Source organism: Pollicipes pollicipes, unplaced genomic scaffold (genome assembly GCF_011947565.3).
Source record: "Pollicipes pollicipes isolate AB1234 unplaced genomic scaffold, Ppol_2.1 Scaffold_3447;HRSCAF=4054_pilon_pilon_pilon, whole genome shotgun sequence".
Taxonomy (NCBI): Eukaryota; Metazoa; Arthropoda; class Thecostraca; order Pollicipedomorpha; family Pollicipedidae; genus Pollicipes; species Pollicipes pollicipes.
The window spans coordinates 11,476,280-11,494,725 of NW_023596297.1; the positions used below are offsets into that span (position 1 = coordinate 11,476,280).

Here is an 18,446-nt window from a genome sequence, read left to right on the forward strand (position 1 = left end):
CGATTCATGTTTGCTATGTCACAATTTAGTGAAACACTGTCTGTGTGGTGAAATTGATGCTGACCATGCACCAAACACCAAGTACTCAGATTTAGGACATACATGCCCAGAAATTGTGGCCAGTAATCTTGCTGCCATACAGGAAATGTTCAGAATAACACATGTTTTTCAGTCTGGTCTTGCTTAGGTCATACTCCACATCTACTGAGCCATTAGCTGTGCACTGCCTAGTCCGCCTCCCCCCCACAATAACTCAGACACAAATGCCTCTAGCACTAGGGTGTGTCTTGGAAAAATTGTGGTGTCCTTCTTTTCCTACCTAATATGTGCTGCCCTCCCTACTCCAGCTAGGAAGGTACATACCTTCCTGCTTTTCTCAATGCTTCATATCTGGTGTCAGGCCATATTTGCATTACCACTTGTGTTCATTGGTGGTAAGCATTGCTTGCAGTCTGGGTGGTTCCTGGTGCTTATACACATAAACAGTTCAGTCTGCTCATATATAGATAGCACAGACATATTATGTTATCAGGTGCACCATGGCAGGCTTGAGCAACACTGATAAAAATCATCACAATTTGTGTTGATTTTGGCTCTAAATTTTAGTACCCTGCTTGTCTGAGTTGTTATGATCAACACCAATGAGTTGTAAATTTGTATCCTTATTTAATATCATGATATATACATGTTGATCTACCTCACCAATAAATTTAAATTTCAGGTCATGAATAGGAGCATCAAATTGTCAAGGTACTAAATTTTAAGTGACATACCTGCAGTGCAATCTTCACTGGGCTGCACACAAACTTAGTACCAGCTTCGAGCATGCTGCCAACCAGAGAGTAGTACTTACAGTGTTAGAACTGGAAATGTGAGCTTTCTGCAGCAAATTGATAGCCTGTTCATAGGTAATGTGTGATTATATAAGAGGTCCAGTCCTATTTTTTACAGCTATAGTGGCATAGCTTGATTTTATTTTTTAGATGATTATGAATTGGCTGTAAGGACCTCAGTGAGTAAATTGCTAGATAGTCCTGGTTTGTCATTTCAGCACTTACAAAAGAAGTTTGTGCAGTGATAACAGGAAAAGGAGCAAATTGAGGCATTTGTCTATCAGGAGATAATAAGTGATGTATGTTTCAACCTATTTTGCTTTTTTAATGAATAATATGCAAACAAAAAGGAAGACCATAGCCATAGTGAACTCAGTGTACTGGACAGACAAACCTTCACAGGCATTTTATGCTTTTACAACTTGAGGATTGGAGAGGTCTTTTCTAGCTAAGTAAGCTTTCAGTGAACAATGCCCTCTGTTTGTGGGCCACTTCAGTCTACTGGAGGGAACCTTTAGAGCCTGCTGTTATTTAAGCAACATGTTCACAACTGCCGACGCGGTCGCAGGTACGTGGACGACCACCAGTCGCACTACATCGACCTTCTGCGCGAGGCGGTGGAGATCAAGTCTGTGTCAGCCTGGCCAGAGACGCGCCAGGAGATCGTGCGCATGGTACACTGGGTCGGCGACCGGCTCAAGAAGCTGGGCGCCACCGTCGAGTACCGCGACGTCGGCAAACAGGTGACCGGTGCAGGCCTCGTGGGGGCGGCTGGGGAGGGCTGCTGTGCGGCCCTGGGTTCGACTGCTGGTTCTGGGCCATGTCCTGGGGCAGGGGTGGCTGGGAGGGCTGCTGTGCGGCCCAGGTCGGGGCGACTGGTGAGGACTGCCGACTGCCGGTGCTGGGCCCGCGCGCTGGGACGCGGCAGACGGTTGGGGAGCGGGAACGGAAAGCTATCTGCTGACACCGCACAGGTATGTTACACTCGGATCTGGGCTAGTGCACTAGGGCGCTTCAAATAGAAGGTTATTTTCTTATTTGCGTTCGACCAGGAAACTGTTTAAGACTCTGATGGTGCTCGTCTGGAGAAGACGCTCAGAAAGCAGAACGGAACGATTCGAACGTCGAGCCGGCGATGTGAAAAGACATGGAGAGCGATTTCAGACGTCGAAGCCATTATTGCTTCAGCTTGGTGTTGCATGAATTTTCCTTACAATGATGTCCCTATGCTGTGCTACCTAAATATTGCTGATTGACCCTGTTCTTAACACCCAGAGAGCTTCAGCCATACTTCCCCAACTTATCTTCCCCAAGACGACGGTTGTGCTCAGTCTTCTCGTGACAGAATGTTGTGTGATCTCAAAAACCTGGGAAGGCATCGGTATTTGCTGTGGTCTTATCGTACGGTCCTCATAGTCCTCATAGTTACAGGCTATTTTATGGGCTACTTTGCGTTGGCTGGAGTGCACCAAACGAGTGCGATTATTTGTAACCACTAACTTTAGGCTAAGTTGTAACCAATCATTTGTAATTAATTGTTTGTAACCAATCAGCCGTGACAAATATTGCGTAGCGAACATTTCAAAGCTAATTAGTTGTAACCAATCATTCGTAACTTTCCGGGTTAATTTGGCGAAGCGTCGCAAACTTTTGACTTGCGTGCTGTAATGGAGTCAAAAGTCAAACCCAGTGGTTTGTTCCATTTTTTTCTTTGTTGTGTTGTACAGTTTAAGAGAGAGAGCCGAGAGAACCAATGCCTCTACTAAGAAGTACTGCTAGACCTGCCACGTTTTTGGGAGTCGCATGTTGTTCGCAGGACCACCAATATTACCTTGAAAAATGCAGCTATGCCGCGCATGCTGCCTATGGGGTGAGGGCGCGGTATGCCACACCCAATGCACGCTGCGCCGGATGGTCCATCACTCGTGCTCTGGATCTGCCGCCATGTTCTGAGCTATTTCAAGCAGGCACCTATTGCAGACACCTCGCCCCCGACTTAGGCTTGAAGTCAGACATGGCTCGTTTTGCGGAGCTGGAGATCCCAGGTCGGCTGAAGTGGCGATCTTTGCTCGCGTGATATGGCCGCCACGAGGGCCTCTTTTACCACCGGTCGTTAGTCAACTGATGCAATCGAGTGGCCGGACCGCAGGCTGGGCAACCGGTATATTGCGGCTGTTATGTGGCAACTGTTACTTTGTCCTTCTTCGCGGTGAGGTGCCGTAGCTCTTGCCACATTCATAAACTGGCTTAAATATTGCATGCGATGTTAAGCGGTATACGTGCGGGTAAGGTAACAAGCACCTGAAACTGACTTGCTTCTTCTCGGCGCAGAATCTCAGGTCTGCCTCATTTGGCCGTGTTCCCACAAAAGCCGGTCAGGCATGATCCTTTGCGGTAGCGAAATAAGTCCTCTCATTCTGCCCCCTGTCCCAATGAGTCAACAGCGGGTGGCCAGCGGCGTTTCTGCGGCCGGCCGGCTGGTGGTGTTCCGTGTAGTGGGCAACGCGACTGGCGCTGTTCCGTGCTGCGGCTGGCTGGCGCTGTTCCGTGCAGCGGGCGGCTGCCGCTGTTCCATGCAGCGGCCGGCTGGCGCTGTTCCATACAGCGGCTGGCTGGCGCTGTTCCGTGCAGCAGGCAGCTGGCGCTGTTCCGTGCAGCGGCTGGCTGGCGCTGTTCCGTGCTGCGGCTGGCTGGCGCTGTTCCGTGTAGCGGCCGGCTGGCGCTGTTCCATGCAGCGGCCGGCTGGCGCTGTTCCATACAGCGGCTGGCTGGCGCTGTTGCATGCAGCGGGCAGCTGGCGCTGTTCCGTGCAATGGCCGGCTGGCGCTGTTCCGTGCAGCGGCTGGCTGGCGCTGTTCCATGCAGCGGCCGGCCGGTGCTGTTCCGTGCAGCGGCCGGCCGATGCTGTTCCGTGCAGGGAACGGCTCGGCTGGGCGCCGAGATAGACCGTATCAGGATGTTTGCATCGCTCTTCGCCGTCGCCGCCCCGGTCAGGCGCGGTAGAGTGGGGCTATCGCCCGGCCGGACAGCGGACCACTTGTGGACGGGCCGCCTCTTACCGCCGTCCAGCTCCGGTGGACCCAGGGCCGCTGTCCTACGGACTGGGCAGCGCCGAGCGGGGTCAGAGGTCACAGACGGCGGCCCGCCGTCCGGAAGGAAAGGCGCGGTCACCAAACCCGCACACGGACGTAAACCGTCCACGGAAAAGGACTTCTGTATCTTATCGCCGTATCAACATGAGTGCTCCGGTGGATTTGATGAGCAGATTGCAGATCATCACTGCGATTGAACGCGTGTCGATTTCATTGGAAACACCACTGCGATGAACTAACGGCTCACGCTGTGGAGCACGAGGACACATGTTTGATGCTGCGGTATGGAATGTACGTACGCTCGTGCCTTCCCGCTGACGTCGCTGCTCCATGCGGCCGGCAGGAGCTGCCGTCAGGCGAGTCTCTGCCGCTGCCGCCGGTGCTGCTGGGCCAGCTGGGCTCGGACCCGGCGCAGCGCACGCTCTGCGTGTACGGCCACCTGGACGTGCAGCCGGCGCTGCGCGAGGACGGCTGGAACACGGAGCCGTTCCAGCTGATCGAGAAGGACGGTCAGCTGTTCGGCCGCGGTTCCACCGACGACAAGGGACCCGTGCTCTGCTGGCTGCACGCTATCGAGGCGCTCCAGGCCACCAAGCAGAAGCTGCCCATCAATATCAAGGTGACCTCGCCGTTGCCGCCAGGGGGGGGGGGGGGGCGTCTGTCGAATGGTCGGGCAGCAGAGAGTCTAGCCGCGGGTCGACTGGGTGTCGCCCTCAGTCTTCGCTGCAGTGGTGGATGCGGGAGTGCCAGATAATCGCCCTTACCGCTCGGCGGCATGACGTTGATGGAACCCGTTACCAACATTTGCACTCCACTTCCCGTGCCGAAGGAGATCTGCGGCGGTCCCTGGGTGGCGGGTCATGAGGGAGTGACTGTGTAAGAGGGACACCTAATGGGATCCTCATTGTGCTGGTGTTTCCAGCGATGCCAGGGGAGCTGAAGTACAGGGAGAGCAGACAGGGAGAGAGAGAGAGTACAGGGAGAGAGAGCAGAGCAGTCTCTTTGCATAACTGGAACTTGCCCAAGATGTGTTTAATGGCATGCATGAGTTGGGCTCCACTGGTCTGCTGTCTTCGTCCCCGGAGACGCGTGGGGGGGGGGGGGCTTGATCTGCCCAGTTCAGCGACACAACCCCGTCCCCCCTCGCCAGTGTGGGCCCTCGCGTCAGGGGCAGTCCCGTTTCACGGCTCCCGCTCCCCGCCGCGCAGTTCGTGTTTGAGGGCATGGAGGAGTCGGGCTCGGAGGGCCTGGACGAGCTGCTGGCCGCCGAGAAGGACAAGTTCCTGAAGGGCGTCGACTACGTCTGCATCTCGGACAACTACTGGCTGGGCAAGGAGAAGCCCTGCATCACCTACGGCCTGCGCGGCGTGTGCTACTTCTTCATCGAGGTTCAGTGTGCCAAGCAGGATCTGCACAGCGGCGTCTTCGGAGGGACCGTGTAAGTAAGCAGATTAGCTCATCTTGGGACAAATGCTGAAGGATTATATCTTGGTCAACAGATAAGATGCCGGCCGTAATGGGTCACGCAGTCATATACTTAACGGTGGTCCGGTACCTCCTCCCCCCCCCCCCACCCCTCCCCTCCCTAGTAGGAGCGTTCGAGAATGTGTTCACGAGCACAAACACTTAGAAATAGAGCGTGAGTGGTCGAATGGCAATACGTCTTGGCTTGCCGTCAGTCATTTATCAGGGTAAGGGAAATATGTCCATAGCCCTTTTGTCCCAGCATGAAGCGGCCATCTGTTAATAGAACAAATGCCGAGTGATCACGCCTGCACCTGGAACTTGACCTGCTGATTGATTTATTCTCCGTCGTATGACTTGGGGGCGAATGTCGATACGGCCACGGTCAGAGGTATTTCCACGTTTCGGCTCTCGGTGAATTATGTTGATTGCGAATTTCATGCGCGGTGCGTATCGGGCAATAGCCTTATTGTGAAACCTGCAAGATGTTTAGAGGCCATATCTTTCCCATTTCCATTGATTCGCCCATCAACGTCGTGATGCGTGATCGTCATCAACGTGATGCGCGATAGTCTGCAGCCGTGTGGCGTGACCTGGCGCCCGTCGCTTGCTCCACGAGCCCCGCCTGCCTGCGCCCGACAGGCACGAGGCGATGGGCGACGTCATATACCTGATGAACACGCTGATGGACGTCAACGGCAAGATCCTGGTGGACGGCATCTACGACCAGGTGACGCCGCTGACGGCGGAGGAGCGCGCGCTCTACAAGAACATCGACTTTGACCCGGAGGACTACCGCAAGGACATCGGCGCCAAGCGCTGCATTCACAAGGGCGATAAGGTAATCACCGCGCGCGCTGCGGTAGCGGACGAGATGGCGCGGAGCTCTCGTGCGGTTGGCTGATATGTGCCAGGGCTTTGGGGTCCATGCATTTGAAATCCCATTCATCCTCCTGCTGAATGGGCTTTGTGTTTTCATGTCGCAACTAAGTCCCGTTTGAGGGTAGGGTGAATACACCTGCTTATGGGCGTCATTTCGACCAATGCATTTGGCATGCCCCAAAGCCCAAATGCTGGAGTAAATCTGCTTCCCCGGCCTTGCCCTGTGTTGACACACACTCCACTTCCCCGGTCTGATTTCGAACTCCATCAATTAGTTCCGGTGATGCGCTACATTGCATTAATTATGGACAACGCGGCTGATTGGTCGCCGAGTGGCTGCAGGCTTCTAACATGTGCTGCCATCTGTCGGTAGGCGGAGACACTGATGCACAGGTGGCGCCACCCGTCGCTGTCGCTGCACGGCATCCACGGCGCGTTCTCGGAGACGGGTGCCAAGACCGTGATCCCTATGAAGGTGACGGGCAAGTTCTCGATCCGCATCGTGCCCAACCAGACCCCGGAGTCGGTGGAGAAGTGTGTGGTCGACTACCTGAACAAGCAGTGGAGCAAGCGCGGCAGTCCCAACGAAATGAAGGTGCGCGCGCGGGACTGGCTGCGGTGGCTGCAGTGTTATCGCAGTTCGTGTTGCGTTTTGAGGTGGATGCATGGTCTTAAGCTCATCTTTATATGAGTTAATATGCTGAGATTGAAGTTACCTGAAACAAAGTTTTCCTCGGAGGGGGGGGGGGGGGGTCAATTGGGAATGGACATTAAGTCACCTGTTGGGACCATGCAGCCCACGGAGCACGCTTGCCTAACGTGTAAATGTAATGCCATGAAGTTATAAAAGGTCGAACTCTTTGTGAACTCCCATCTGTTATCCCAGACGTTGCAGACATCCAAATTAAAGATGAAAGCAGCAGGTCTGCGCTCGTGATATCGCTGACAAATGTATGATATTTAGTGGGTTATATGTCCCCCTAAATACTTAACTTTCCTGGTGCATATAATGTGTCCTGAGCTCTTCATCTCATATTGCAGCTTATATATGCAGCTTCTGGAGGGCGAAAAAGCGTCGCAGATCGCAGGGTCGCCCCCCCCCCCCCCCCCCAGAAACTAATCACCAGTTGACCAGGGATGGTCTGGTTGGCTCTCGGCCCTGACCGTCGCGTCGTTCCCGTTGTCTCCGCGCGCCGCGGTCGGCCACGGTGCCGGCATCGGTCTGACCCCGCCACCTCCTCCGGCAGGCGTACATGTTCCACGGCGGCCGCTGCTGGGTGACAGACCCGCACCACCCGCACTTCCAGGCCGGCGCCAGGGCCATGAAGTCGGTGTTCGGCGTCATGCCCGACCTGACCCGCGAGGGTGGCAGCATCCCCGTCACCCTGACATTCCAGGTGCGCGTGCCGACGCTGGCGGCGGGTCGGGTGCGCCTGCGTGTGCTCGGGCGCACGTGCGGGTGTGCGTTGTGCGTGTGACGGTCAGTTTTGTTATTGGGGAGCGTGATGGTGGGAGTGGCCTGGCACGAGAGCCGTGGATGATAATTGCATGTTTGTGTTGTTATCGTGCCTGAGCGGGATGGCTGTAGTACTAATGGGCTGCCCGTTATACTGTTCAAGTATATGACAGAAGCGTGTCGTGTTTTTTTTTTCTGTGAAGGAAAATGGACGCGGTGCAGCTGTTATGTGTGCTGCCAGTAAAATGTTCTTGAAGTCAAGCTTGAAGTTTTGTTGTCAAGCGAAAGTTACCATTTTCCACGTCGAAAGTGTTACGTTTGTGCGCTAGCTTCTCGCGCTTGTAGAATGGTTGCTGGGAAGGTTACGTCAATACTCGTCGAGTGCAACGCGTGTCGGTTTCTCGTTTACCTCCGAGCTCTCGTCCGCGTGTGTGAGCGTGCATGGCTGTGACCTTGACCGGCCACGGCCGTCTGCGCGCAGGAGGTCACCGGTAAGAACGTGATGCTGCTGCCGGTGGGGGCGTGCGACGACGGCGCCCACTCGCAGAACGAGAAGATCAACATCCGCAACTACATCCAGGGCGTGAGTAGGACCACCGGTGGCTCTGAGCGGGTCTCGCGCGGCACCGCCGGGGCGAGCTTCGCAGTGGGCGGGTCCGCTGGCTTGTGGGGTCGCTGAAACGCCCTCCTTACACGATTTGGTTGTTTGCAGCTGCGTTTGGCATAAAGTTGATGTCAAACGGGCGTTAGTGGTGGTGATTACTGTCCGCAGCCTTTGGCGTATGACGGGTGGGCGTGGTAGGGCCAAATTCTGCCTGATAACCAGCAGTTTCACCTGCCCGGGTGTATGGCAGCGAGCCTTGAACGGCAGGTGTGACGGCTACCTGCGGCCAAGCCAACCACCTATCGTATGCGCACATAGACAAGCGTCTGCAGCTATGTCTCTCCTCATCACCGACCTCAACACTGCGGCTGTTGTCTGAAGGCGTTGTCGGAGCCCTCACTGGCGCCGGCCGCAGTACGTGATGGTGGTGATTTGGTGTTTAAGGGTGCGCGGGTCGCAGTACGTCGCGTCCCGCCGCCTGGGGTGGCGCTTTGACTCGCTCGGCCACTGACACCCTTCCATGCGGTCCGGCAGATTAAGGTGCTCGGCTCGTACATGAACGAGGTGTCCCAGATCAAGGAGTGATGCGGCGCCGCTGGACGGCCGGGCGACATTCCACGCCGGATCAGCGGTGCCTGCGGTGTCGCCCCGTGCTCGTGCCTCGAGACAGAAGGATGTGCCATGCGATTATGTCGTTTTACAGCGCGCCGTTGCTTAGCCGGCAGTGATGGGTCGCATGGCGACGGGGATCTTCTGGTGATATGGGGCGCGGTTCTGGTTATTGCCTTATGGTGAATCATAAGCTTGCTAATGTTGATCATCTTTGATTGAAATAAATGGGACCACTGCGGTCGTGATTCTTTCTCTGCTTTTTGCTCGAGATGGTCTCGATGTATTTTGGTAACGACAACACCGAAGTCTGGGGACGCCCTAACGTAGATGTGGATGGTTCGCCCGCGACGACGATGTGATAAGTCGTGGCTTCGAGCGGAGATATAGACACGGTGTTCGCCATTCGTCGTGATAACTGGAGGGATTATTGCCGCCCCCCCCCCCCCCTTGAGATGTTCATTATGATGGTACCCCCACCCTCTCCCCCCAAAATTGAAGCCTGATCCCCGCTACTTTACTATTGTTTGCGGATTCATGCCGCGTCACAGTCAGAGGCCTGAATATATTAAGCAAGGCACCTAGTGCGGCGGGGGTGGAGCAAGGCCATAACTAACGTGGTGGACACCAATTTGTATCGTGTGGGTGGTGCCAGAAACGTAGCCGACAGAGCCAGACGCCTGCAGTAACCGGGATGAATGGGTTTGATCAGTGCACTGGAGCCTAATTGTCACGATAATTTAACGGGCGGAATGCCACGGTTGTAGCATTTGCGTGCTAATTCTCAGTAACTTTGTTTTGCAAAATGGCCGGCTTCGAGTCTCAGTCAGGCTCACTAATTTTAGACTGTGAAATAAATGACTGGTCACACTAGGAAGGGACGTCTGTGACATTGTCATAACCTCCCTCCCTGTCAATCTCCCTCCGCATGGGCCGTGAGGTCTAGTATTCCAAATGGGTTTCGGATGGGGGAGACTATCCGATCGCTGGCTCGTTACCAGCGCGCCGATGACGCGGACAGTTCCGAGATCCGTTACAGACATGTAGCTGGTACCTTCGCCCACATCGTGCACTGAGTTTCACGTCGTCATCTGATTTGGCTGCTGATATCTGACATGAACCCCTAAAAAGACCCAGAACTGTCGTGTCCATGACTTGCACAGAAGAGCGTATAGCTGCCTGCTCACATTGAACTTTTCCCGCATGGTTGTCCGTTTTTTCCACCGTCAGTTGAATAAGCCTCATGTTGCGGCGTCGGGCTGCTGAGATATGCACTCGGTGTCGATCCGCTTTCTTGCCATTTGGCAATTTTGCATTTTTCCTGGGTAATTTGGTACACTGGGCGGTGTTGCGGTCGCCTGTGACCTTAGCATCGCAAATTGTGGTGGTATTCAATGCGGCAGGAAAAGACGGCCATCAAACAGCTTGCACGCCATGTCCAACAGTTCATGCAGTCGGCAACGTTACGGAACTGCGTTTTCTGAAGAGGAAAATTGTATGAAATTACAATCAGTGGCTGGAAAGATCCTTGTTCTCGTACCTACGATTTTTGAACGTTTCTGGATAGGTTAGGGCCGGTAGGGCTGCTCAAGCTACAAACTCAGTAAGCGAAAAATCTTGTAAGACTTGTACGCTCACTCGTTCGCTCACTCAATCACGCACTCACCCGCTTATTCGCTTACCCACTCATTCACCCATTGATTCATTCACTCGCCTCAGGTGAGGTTAGAGCTGCGATCTCGCTCGTAACTAATTCTTCATATCGAAAGGCAATTAAAATTTCATTATCCAAAGGGAAGATTCGCTCAATCCAACAGAATGGCACCCAGCCAGCACGCTTCCAGGCCAGGATGCCTTCGTGTACGTTGTATTCAGCTAAGCAAGGGCAGGTAAAGCGGCGTCAGATGCAATGATAAACTTGCATTAGGTAATGAGCAAGCGTGCAAGCCTTGACGCTACATTTGTTTCCTTTGCATTCGGCTCCTTTGCATTCGGTTGGGCGAGGTAGATTTGCGCATTACCCTATCCCAAGAAATCGAGCTACAAATTCCTCACACTTGGACTGTAGCATCGCCAACCGCATTTATGGCGCGGCCACGAATGCTCGTGGGTATGCGCTCGGCATCCGGTACAGGCAAGCGAGGGGATTATGAGGGCATATGGAGCTCGAGCTCGACCACTGGTTACGGCGTCAGTAAGACGCGGCACGCATCCGCTACCATCAGATGCCGACGAGCCGCTCCCAGAACAGACGCCCGAAGCCTCAGTTCGCTTCATCGCTTGGTGCACGGCCAAACTTACGTTGTTTATTTGCTCGGAGTCTTAAAAAGAAACGGTTTCGTGGAGAGGCTCGTGGCAGGCCTCTTATCCACTTCCAAATCGCGTGGCATGTCGTGGGGCTGGTCCGTGCGAAAGCCACAGGCCGAGCCAACGCGGCACCGTGCGGGAAACGCCCTGCCGCCGGCCACCCAGACGTGCCCCACAGCGTGACCCTCCCTGCTCCCGTGCCGGGCGCTGGCCGCCGTGCTTCGCCGCCCCGCTACTCCGGCGCAGTCGGCCCCCTCCCGTTGCCGCCGGCCGCAGCCGCCGGCCACCCAGACGTGCCCCACAACGTGACCTTCCCTGCCCCCGCTCCGGGCGCTGGCCGCCGTGCTTCGCTGCCCCGCTACTCCGGCATACTCGGCCCCTCCCGTTGCCGCCGGCGGCAGCCGCCGGCCACCGAGACTTGCCCCACAACGTGACCTTCCCTGCCCCCGTGCCGGGCGCTGGCCGCCGTGCTCAGCCTCGCCGCGGCTCCGGCACAGTCGGCCCCCATCCGTTGGCGCCGGCCGCAGCCGCCGGCCACCCAGACGTGCTCCACAACGTGACCTTCCCCGCCCCCGTGCCGTGCGCTAGCCGCCGTGCTTCGCCGCCCCGCTACTCCGGCGCAGTCGGCCCCTCCCGTTGCCGCCGGCCGCAGCCGCCGGCAGCCTCTCGGGCAGCACCGGGCCGGGTGAGAGGCGCCTCAAGCGATGCTACATTGCAGTTCCTTGTTCATTCTTGCGTCGTGTCGTCTTCGGCTTTAACGAAATGGCTTTTGCTTGTAGTGATTATTTTCAGTCTGAAAGGGGTGCCTCCCGGAGAATCCAAATTGTGAGTGCATAATACGCTGCGGCATGATTCCGTAGCTCATGTGGTTTCTTGTTACCAGAACTTTTCAGTCTCATGACGCTGTGTTAGTTTTGCAGAGTTTTAAATGCAGCATGGCCTCAAAGAGAGGCAAGCACGCAGAGGGGGTGGCGGACGTTCTATCGTGACGGTGTTTTATCCCATAGCGTCACCACCGAAAAGAAAACGTAGACACGTCATTGTTTCAGTTGTTCAGGATTTGTTGGAGTTGACTAGATGCCCCGCCATTACAAGGAGGGGCAAAATATGACAAATTTTTGGCCGATCCTCTAAAGTTACGATCTTCTCTTTTCTGTCCCTACGCCGAATAGTTGTGGCGCATATATAATGCTAGGGTTCCGCTCTTTAAACTACAATAATGCTGCAGAGTTCTGGCTGCATCAAACGTAGCCTTTACGTGGGCTACGGTAAGCGGTGGTGGTAATCTCGGTCACGGCAGTGTTTGATCCCGCAACGTTACAGGTGTAGAAAAGCATATTTGCGGCAATGTTTAGCCGTCTGGTGGCTGTTGGGATTAGAAAGCTGGTCTTTGGTACCGTAATTGTCTATTCCTTTTGGGAAACGCAATATCAAAAAAATATTTCGGGCGTACCAGGTCTCTTTAACTAACATATGAACACTTACTTTCATCAGTATTTATCCGGCGAAAATGTCGTGTCCCCGACCGCTGAACTTACATGTCGGGAAGATCTTGCCGCTCTGAACAGGATAACAGCATCATAAGTAAGATTACCCCGTGTATTTGTGGCAATGATTGATGGTGTTCCAGGCCGCCCGCCGAACAAGCATTAGTCGATCCTAGTGTGTTGACGGCGGCATGCCTTAGCATGCAGTGCTCACGATAACGTCCGGAGAGAATGAGCTGAGCGTCGCGAACTTTGCGGGGTTGAGAACGGCCTCCGTGCCACGTGACTGGTTGTTGGGATGGCGGGGGGGGGGGGGGAGGATAGATCGGATGTAATGGAGCTGCGTTGTATACCCAAAACGTGAGCGATGCGGGGTTCCATAAAGATCTTTACCATAAGCAAGTCATACCTCCCTGTGGTAGTTTTCCGGTCAGGTAGTGATGTAAATCTCGCGGTGCAAGAGCGCAGCGAGAATTTCTCCAGTAGAGACAAAGCGCCAAGTAGAACTGGATACTGTTCGTCCGGGCTTGTTGGGAAGTCACGCACAGACCCTAGATCAACTCGTCTCACCAAATGCCTGTGTTCTACCGAGTATCTCGCGTTAATTACTGAGCCGCCACATTAAGTTCTACCGAGGAAAGTTGACTCTTCTCCTCAAGGACGCTTTCCCAAGTCATTCTCTTATTTGATACCCGGCACATAGCACAAGTGCGTGCATAACTTCAGGCGTACTTCTACCTAATAGAATTGGTTCATCATTGGGGTCCGTTGGTATTGAAATCCTACCATATCAATGTAAATCTAAATTTACGTTTCGATAATTCCTCAAAATCCGTCATTACCTTGAAGCATCTCTGCGATGTTATTTTATTCATGTGTGTGCGCACACTCGCATTTAGTGTTTGAACCCCGCCCTAAGGGCTTTTTTGTGTCACCATTGCCCCGCATTGTCGAACTGCCCGCCCCACATGTCCCAAACGCATTGAATATATCCTGGAAGACTCAATCCAACTGAACCAGTGGACATCGACAGGTGGGACCTAAGGCATACCATGTCATGCCAAAAGAACGAAGGCTGCTGTCACATCGGCCCGTTGGTCTGTATCAATAACTTAACAAGTCACGGCAGCTGGTAAAACAGCGTTAGAAACCCCTTCTATACCTGTTGAAGATGCACCATTAAGCTTACAATAATGATCCTTTAAATGGTCTTGTCTGACAACACAAATCAAGGCTTGACCTGATTATCTTGCTTCACCTGACCGTGAAAAGACATTATACAAATATCAATGCACATTAGAATGATTAAACTAACAGAAGCAGTACAGAAAACCTGTCTAGAACGCATTTTCTGCAAAATAAGCGTCATTTGTCGCTTTTGAACAATTGACACCGACTTGACCTTGAGAAAACGAGAAATTGCAAACCGTTAAGTTCAGAAGGTTTAAATTGCTAAATAATAATTTACAAAATATGTAAACGAGCTACCGAAAACTTCAATGTCGTGGTCAAAATCCCTCAGATGTTCCCCCTTGCGGGGTAAGATTTAATTATCCTCCTATGTTAAAAAGAAATATGCTTTCCAGGTGGCACCGGACACTTGACGTTTAATTTTCCCGAAGTTGGAGCTGAGTCTGCACGGCAGCGATGGTGTCTGAATGTGGGCGTGCACGGAGGTCGCCAAAGCTTTCATGCCAACTCCGACAGGAGAGTTTTCGCTTCGTCCAGCTATAGCTCTAACATGTATGTTACACGCGATTTGTGATGTTCGATTTGGTGTCGTTGCAAATGACTTACAGAAGCTGTCGCGTTTCTTACAAGGGCACGGTATGTCCTCACCGCGTAGAGTGCCAGAACAATGCCGCTCAAACCTCGCGTTAATCCCGGCAAAAAACTTTCTTTCCGCTTCAATTGTCAGAGGAGCCGTCAGCACGGACACTATCGCTGTCGGGCCTGCGCCAGAACACGTGATCAGATTCGAAACAGAGCCGCCGCTGCAGCGTGCGGCGAGCAAAAATCGCGCCGTGTGTCAGGTAATGTCTGAGGCGGCCCGTCCACTAGATTAGGCGATTCAGATGTCGTCTGTAATCCCATGTAGATGTCTCAGTGTGATTTTCCCACACGGCCGAATGACGCCGCTGTTCACCCTTCAGAAAATGAGATGCGAGCAAAGGGATTATTTATTGTCGAAATCCAGGTGGATTTGCAATTCGCTGTCGTCCAACTTCTGACGCAGATGTGGCGCGCTGCGCCAGTCTTTGTATCACCCTTGGTGCCGACCATCGTCATTGAGGCGTACGTTAGGTCTTACCCGGATATCCATAGGTCTCTGGCCTGAGTCCGTGCCCTTCGTCATGGAGGTGCGGTGAGACTCGTTCCGCTATTTAACCGCAACTTTCATCATCGCTCTCCACCCCTGATCTATATTTGGTTTTGTACCGGGTTTGAGGTCTTCAGTTGGATCGCTGTTTGACTTTGAATAACTTCGCGTGCACGGTTCAGCTAGTAAAAGGCATGCAAGAATGCATGCGAGCTAGATGCCAGTTTCGCTGGAAGCCAGTAATTACCGCTCTCGCTGAATGTGTGTCATGCTAACAAATCTGCACCGGCGCTGCGCTCCACGGTCGTGTTGCCTTTTGCGTCGCAAAGATGCAAGAGCATGGCAAAGGGGTTTTCAACAAGTGTTTTAATTTCTAGAGGGCATAGTGGCCAAGTGGCTGTGCCTTAGGCTCCCACGTGCGGAGGTCCGGGTTCGAATCTCGGTTGCGTCACGACCTCTGAGCGCTGATATGGTCACTGCAGCCATTGGCGTGCGTGCGCGGGTGCGCGGCAACCAGGCGCGCAGCCAGGCCTTGGTGAGGGAGGGGCACAGGGTTGACAAAAGGCCCTGTGAGAGGAAAAGAGTATCAACAATCGGCGAATATGGCCCATTTGTTTATGAGGGCACATTTTTCTTTAATGAGTTTTATTTTCACCTTCCATAACTGAAATAAAAGCAAGAAGCTACCGCGAGATCAAATCTGTCTGAATTGTGTAGTCAGTTAACTTTAGAAATCATACGTTAGAAGAATGCATGAAGTAAGTCATGGGCGCTCTATATTTTACAGTGGTTTAGTAGCCCTTCCTAAACCGATATAATTCAGAAGATTTGTCAAAATTATTATCTGGGCTATGCAGAGATGTTAAGGGCCCCACGAATGTAGGTGGAAACGGGACAACAGTTTTTATAAGCATGGTCAAGCCATTTTTGTTTAGACATGTTCAACATTCAGTCAGAATTGATAAGTGATGCAAATTATGTGACGTAGTTTTGAGCGTGAGCGCTCACAAATCTTAATAAAAACCGCGATGTCAGGCGTTGCAGTCTCCGTTGGCCGCGCAGCGTCGGACCCGCGGCTTAAGCTAAGCCGCGGCCAACGGATGGCCGAGAACGGTGATGCATTTGAAAGCACATCTCAATGCTTTAGGCCACCAAACCGTAGATTAATAAAGTAGCCGAGCGTATATTTCAACCGTGTGATTTTTACATTGATGAACTGAACGGATTGGCCCTTAGAACACCACTAAGTGGTTCTGGAAGCTGGTGGTAAAACTAGAAAAGTAAACGTAGAACAGCTATTTTTCGTGTTGCCCTAGCTGTTAATCTGTCTGGAGGACAATTTCATAGATGTTTAAAAGATGCGCCCAGCGTAATCTTTCAGCGATACGAATTAATTTTTTTAAGACATTCGGAAGACATTTATTCCATAAAGGTCGTTTTCGCTCGCCCGGCGCCCGGCGCAGTAGCTAATGGCGTTGTCCAATGCCGTTCGGTTTTATAGAAACTGCCACCTAGGCCATCACTGCTCTTGCTTCCGAGATTACGGGCGCACAGGCTCAAGCTTTTGATTATTTGTTTCACAAGTCGGTTCTGCAAAATACAAAAGTTCTCAGACAAACATGGGATGACCTCGTTCGTTTTTGACTCATTTCAACCCACTCTATTCAACACTAACGAGACCCCTTATATCCGGGCAAGGGGCCCCATTGAGTGGAACACCACGAGCACATCACTCATCGCATCACATTGTTCCCCTCTCTGGCCCTGGAGCCTTCTGATCCGCACAGACGGCATTTGACCCCGGATCGACGCAGGATCCCTCATTAACGCAACACCATCCTTGATCGCTGCAGGTGGTCCGATCATTAGCACATAAGCTTCAGTTCAGCTTAACGGACTCATACTGGAATTGGGTGGGAGGGCCCACCGTCCGGTACTGGGGACTTTGACTGGCGCAGGATCCTTCCATTGCCTCAATGTGAACAATCGTCATAAGCTCTCATATTTCCTTTCATTTTCACGCGGCTCTAACCAACGCGAGAGGCCCTCCGTCGTTTGGGGTTCCGTATCTATCCCTATTGAGCAATTTCCCTGTCCCCTGACCGACTCCCCTACAGGTCCCCTGTTCCCTGACCGACGAGAGACCCCTTGTCGACACAGAACACCCTGCTAGGCCATATGGGGCCCTGAACGATACATGAGCCCCGCATTGTTTGCAGGGGCCCCGACCAATGCAAATCGCGGGCCCGGTCGTGTCCCTGCCTGGAAAATGGGCCCCCAGAGCTCAGACCGACGCCGAGCCGACCATTCGGTGTCGGTGATCTCTGGCTGCGACAGATGAATGCTCTGTCCCAGGGGTCCCGAAAATCGGTGCCAGAGACCTTCCAACTAACATTTGAGATCACGGCCTCACAAGAAAGAGGGGGTTTTTAATGTGACCTGCAGCCTTTTGAACGGCCCTCTGGACCATTCGGCCTTCAATCGGCCCTTGAGCTTTGGTATCAGAAGACCCCTCGGCCCCTCATTGTGCCCGCTCAAACACAATTAAGGACCGCCTTCCGGACCTTTAATCGTTGGTCCCGACAGGCTCTTTGGGCCCCTCAGAACCTAAGGGAGGGGGCAAACGCCCTCTGTGCCCTCCTCTGCCCACGCTGCTGGCGGCGACGAGCGTCGCGTTTCTTTTGTTATAAAAAAACAAAGATTTAACAGTTTCATGAATGGGTTATGATTTCTGCCGCGTATCCACGCCACCACCAGCTTGGTTTGAGATCGGGAAACGATGGTGTTCGCGCCATGGTTTGCTCTGGAAAGGTTTGCATTTGCCTTCGCATGTTATTGAACGCTCACTTTTAGTGTAATGTTTGACGCAGACACGCAGCTTAACAAATTTCCTCAGGGGGTAAGGAGCCAAGTGTGCAAGGTCCCTTTGAAAACCGGCGCATTTGTACCAAACTCCTGTGAAATTGTTCATTATCTAGTGGGAATCTCTAGGTTCAGGGGAGGGGCATGCCTCTGTGCCACTCCGCTTGGCTACGCCCGTGGTTTAGCGTACGTTGCAGGCATCATTAGCTAGGACGGCCTATTTTGCTTCGATGTAGACCTTATATACAATCTACCTGACCCGCATTCTGGAGTATCAGTCACTAAGGTTCTGCTGTGGTTGCATATCGGACCCGGCAGCCATTTTGAGGAAGTTATGTTCTACCGTGGCAGAGAACAAATGTAATGGTAACTCCTCGTGGAAAGGCGCTATCACCACAGCGCATTCCGCGGTTAAGTACAAATGATTCTCCTTTTCCGGGAGGCGCTCAGTCCAGGGCGTACCCTCAGGCCTACATTCCGAGGTTCGGGAACGTGTTTGAAGCCGACTAATTCGCTGCGATTGCCATCTC

The 18,446-nt window shown here is 53.1% G+C and overlaps 1 protein-coding gene across 1 annotated transcript; it reads left to right on the forward strand.

Moving 5' to 3' along the window:
• Positions 1-1,401: 1,401 nt before the first annotated feature.
• Cndp2 (Cytosolic non-specific dipeptidase 2) lies at positions 1,402-9,193 on the forward strand (the record flags this gene model as incomplete). Its single annotated transcript, XM_037215012.1, is given in 8 exon segments — positions 1,402-1,576; positions 4,269-4,544; positions 5,134-5,363; positions 6,032-6,230; positions 6,645-6,866; positions 7,519-7,668; positions 8,209-8,310; positions 8,866-9,193. Coding segments are annotated over 8 exon segments (1,405 nt in total), but the record flags the coding sequence as incomplete, so codon positions are not given.
• Positions 9,194-18,446: the final 9,253 nt, after the last annotated feature.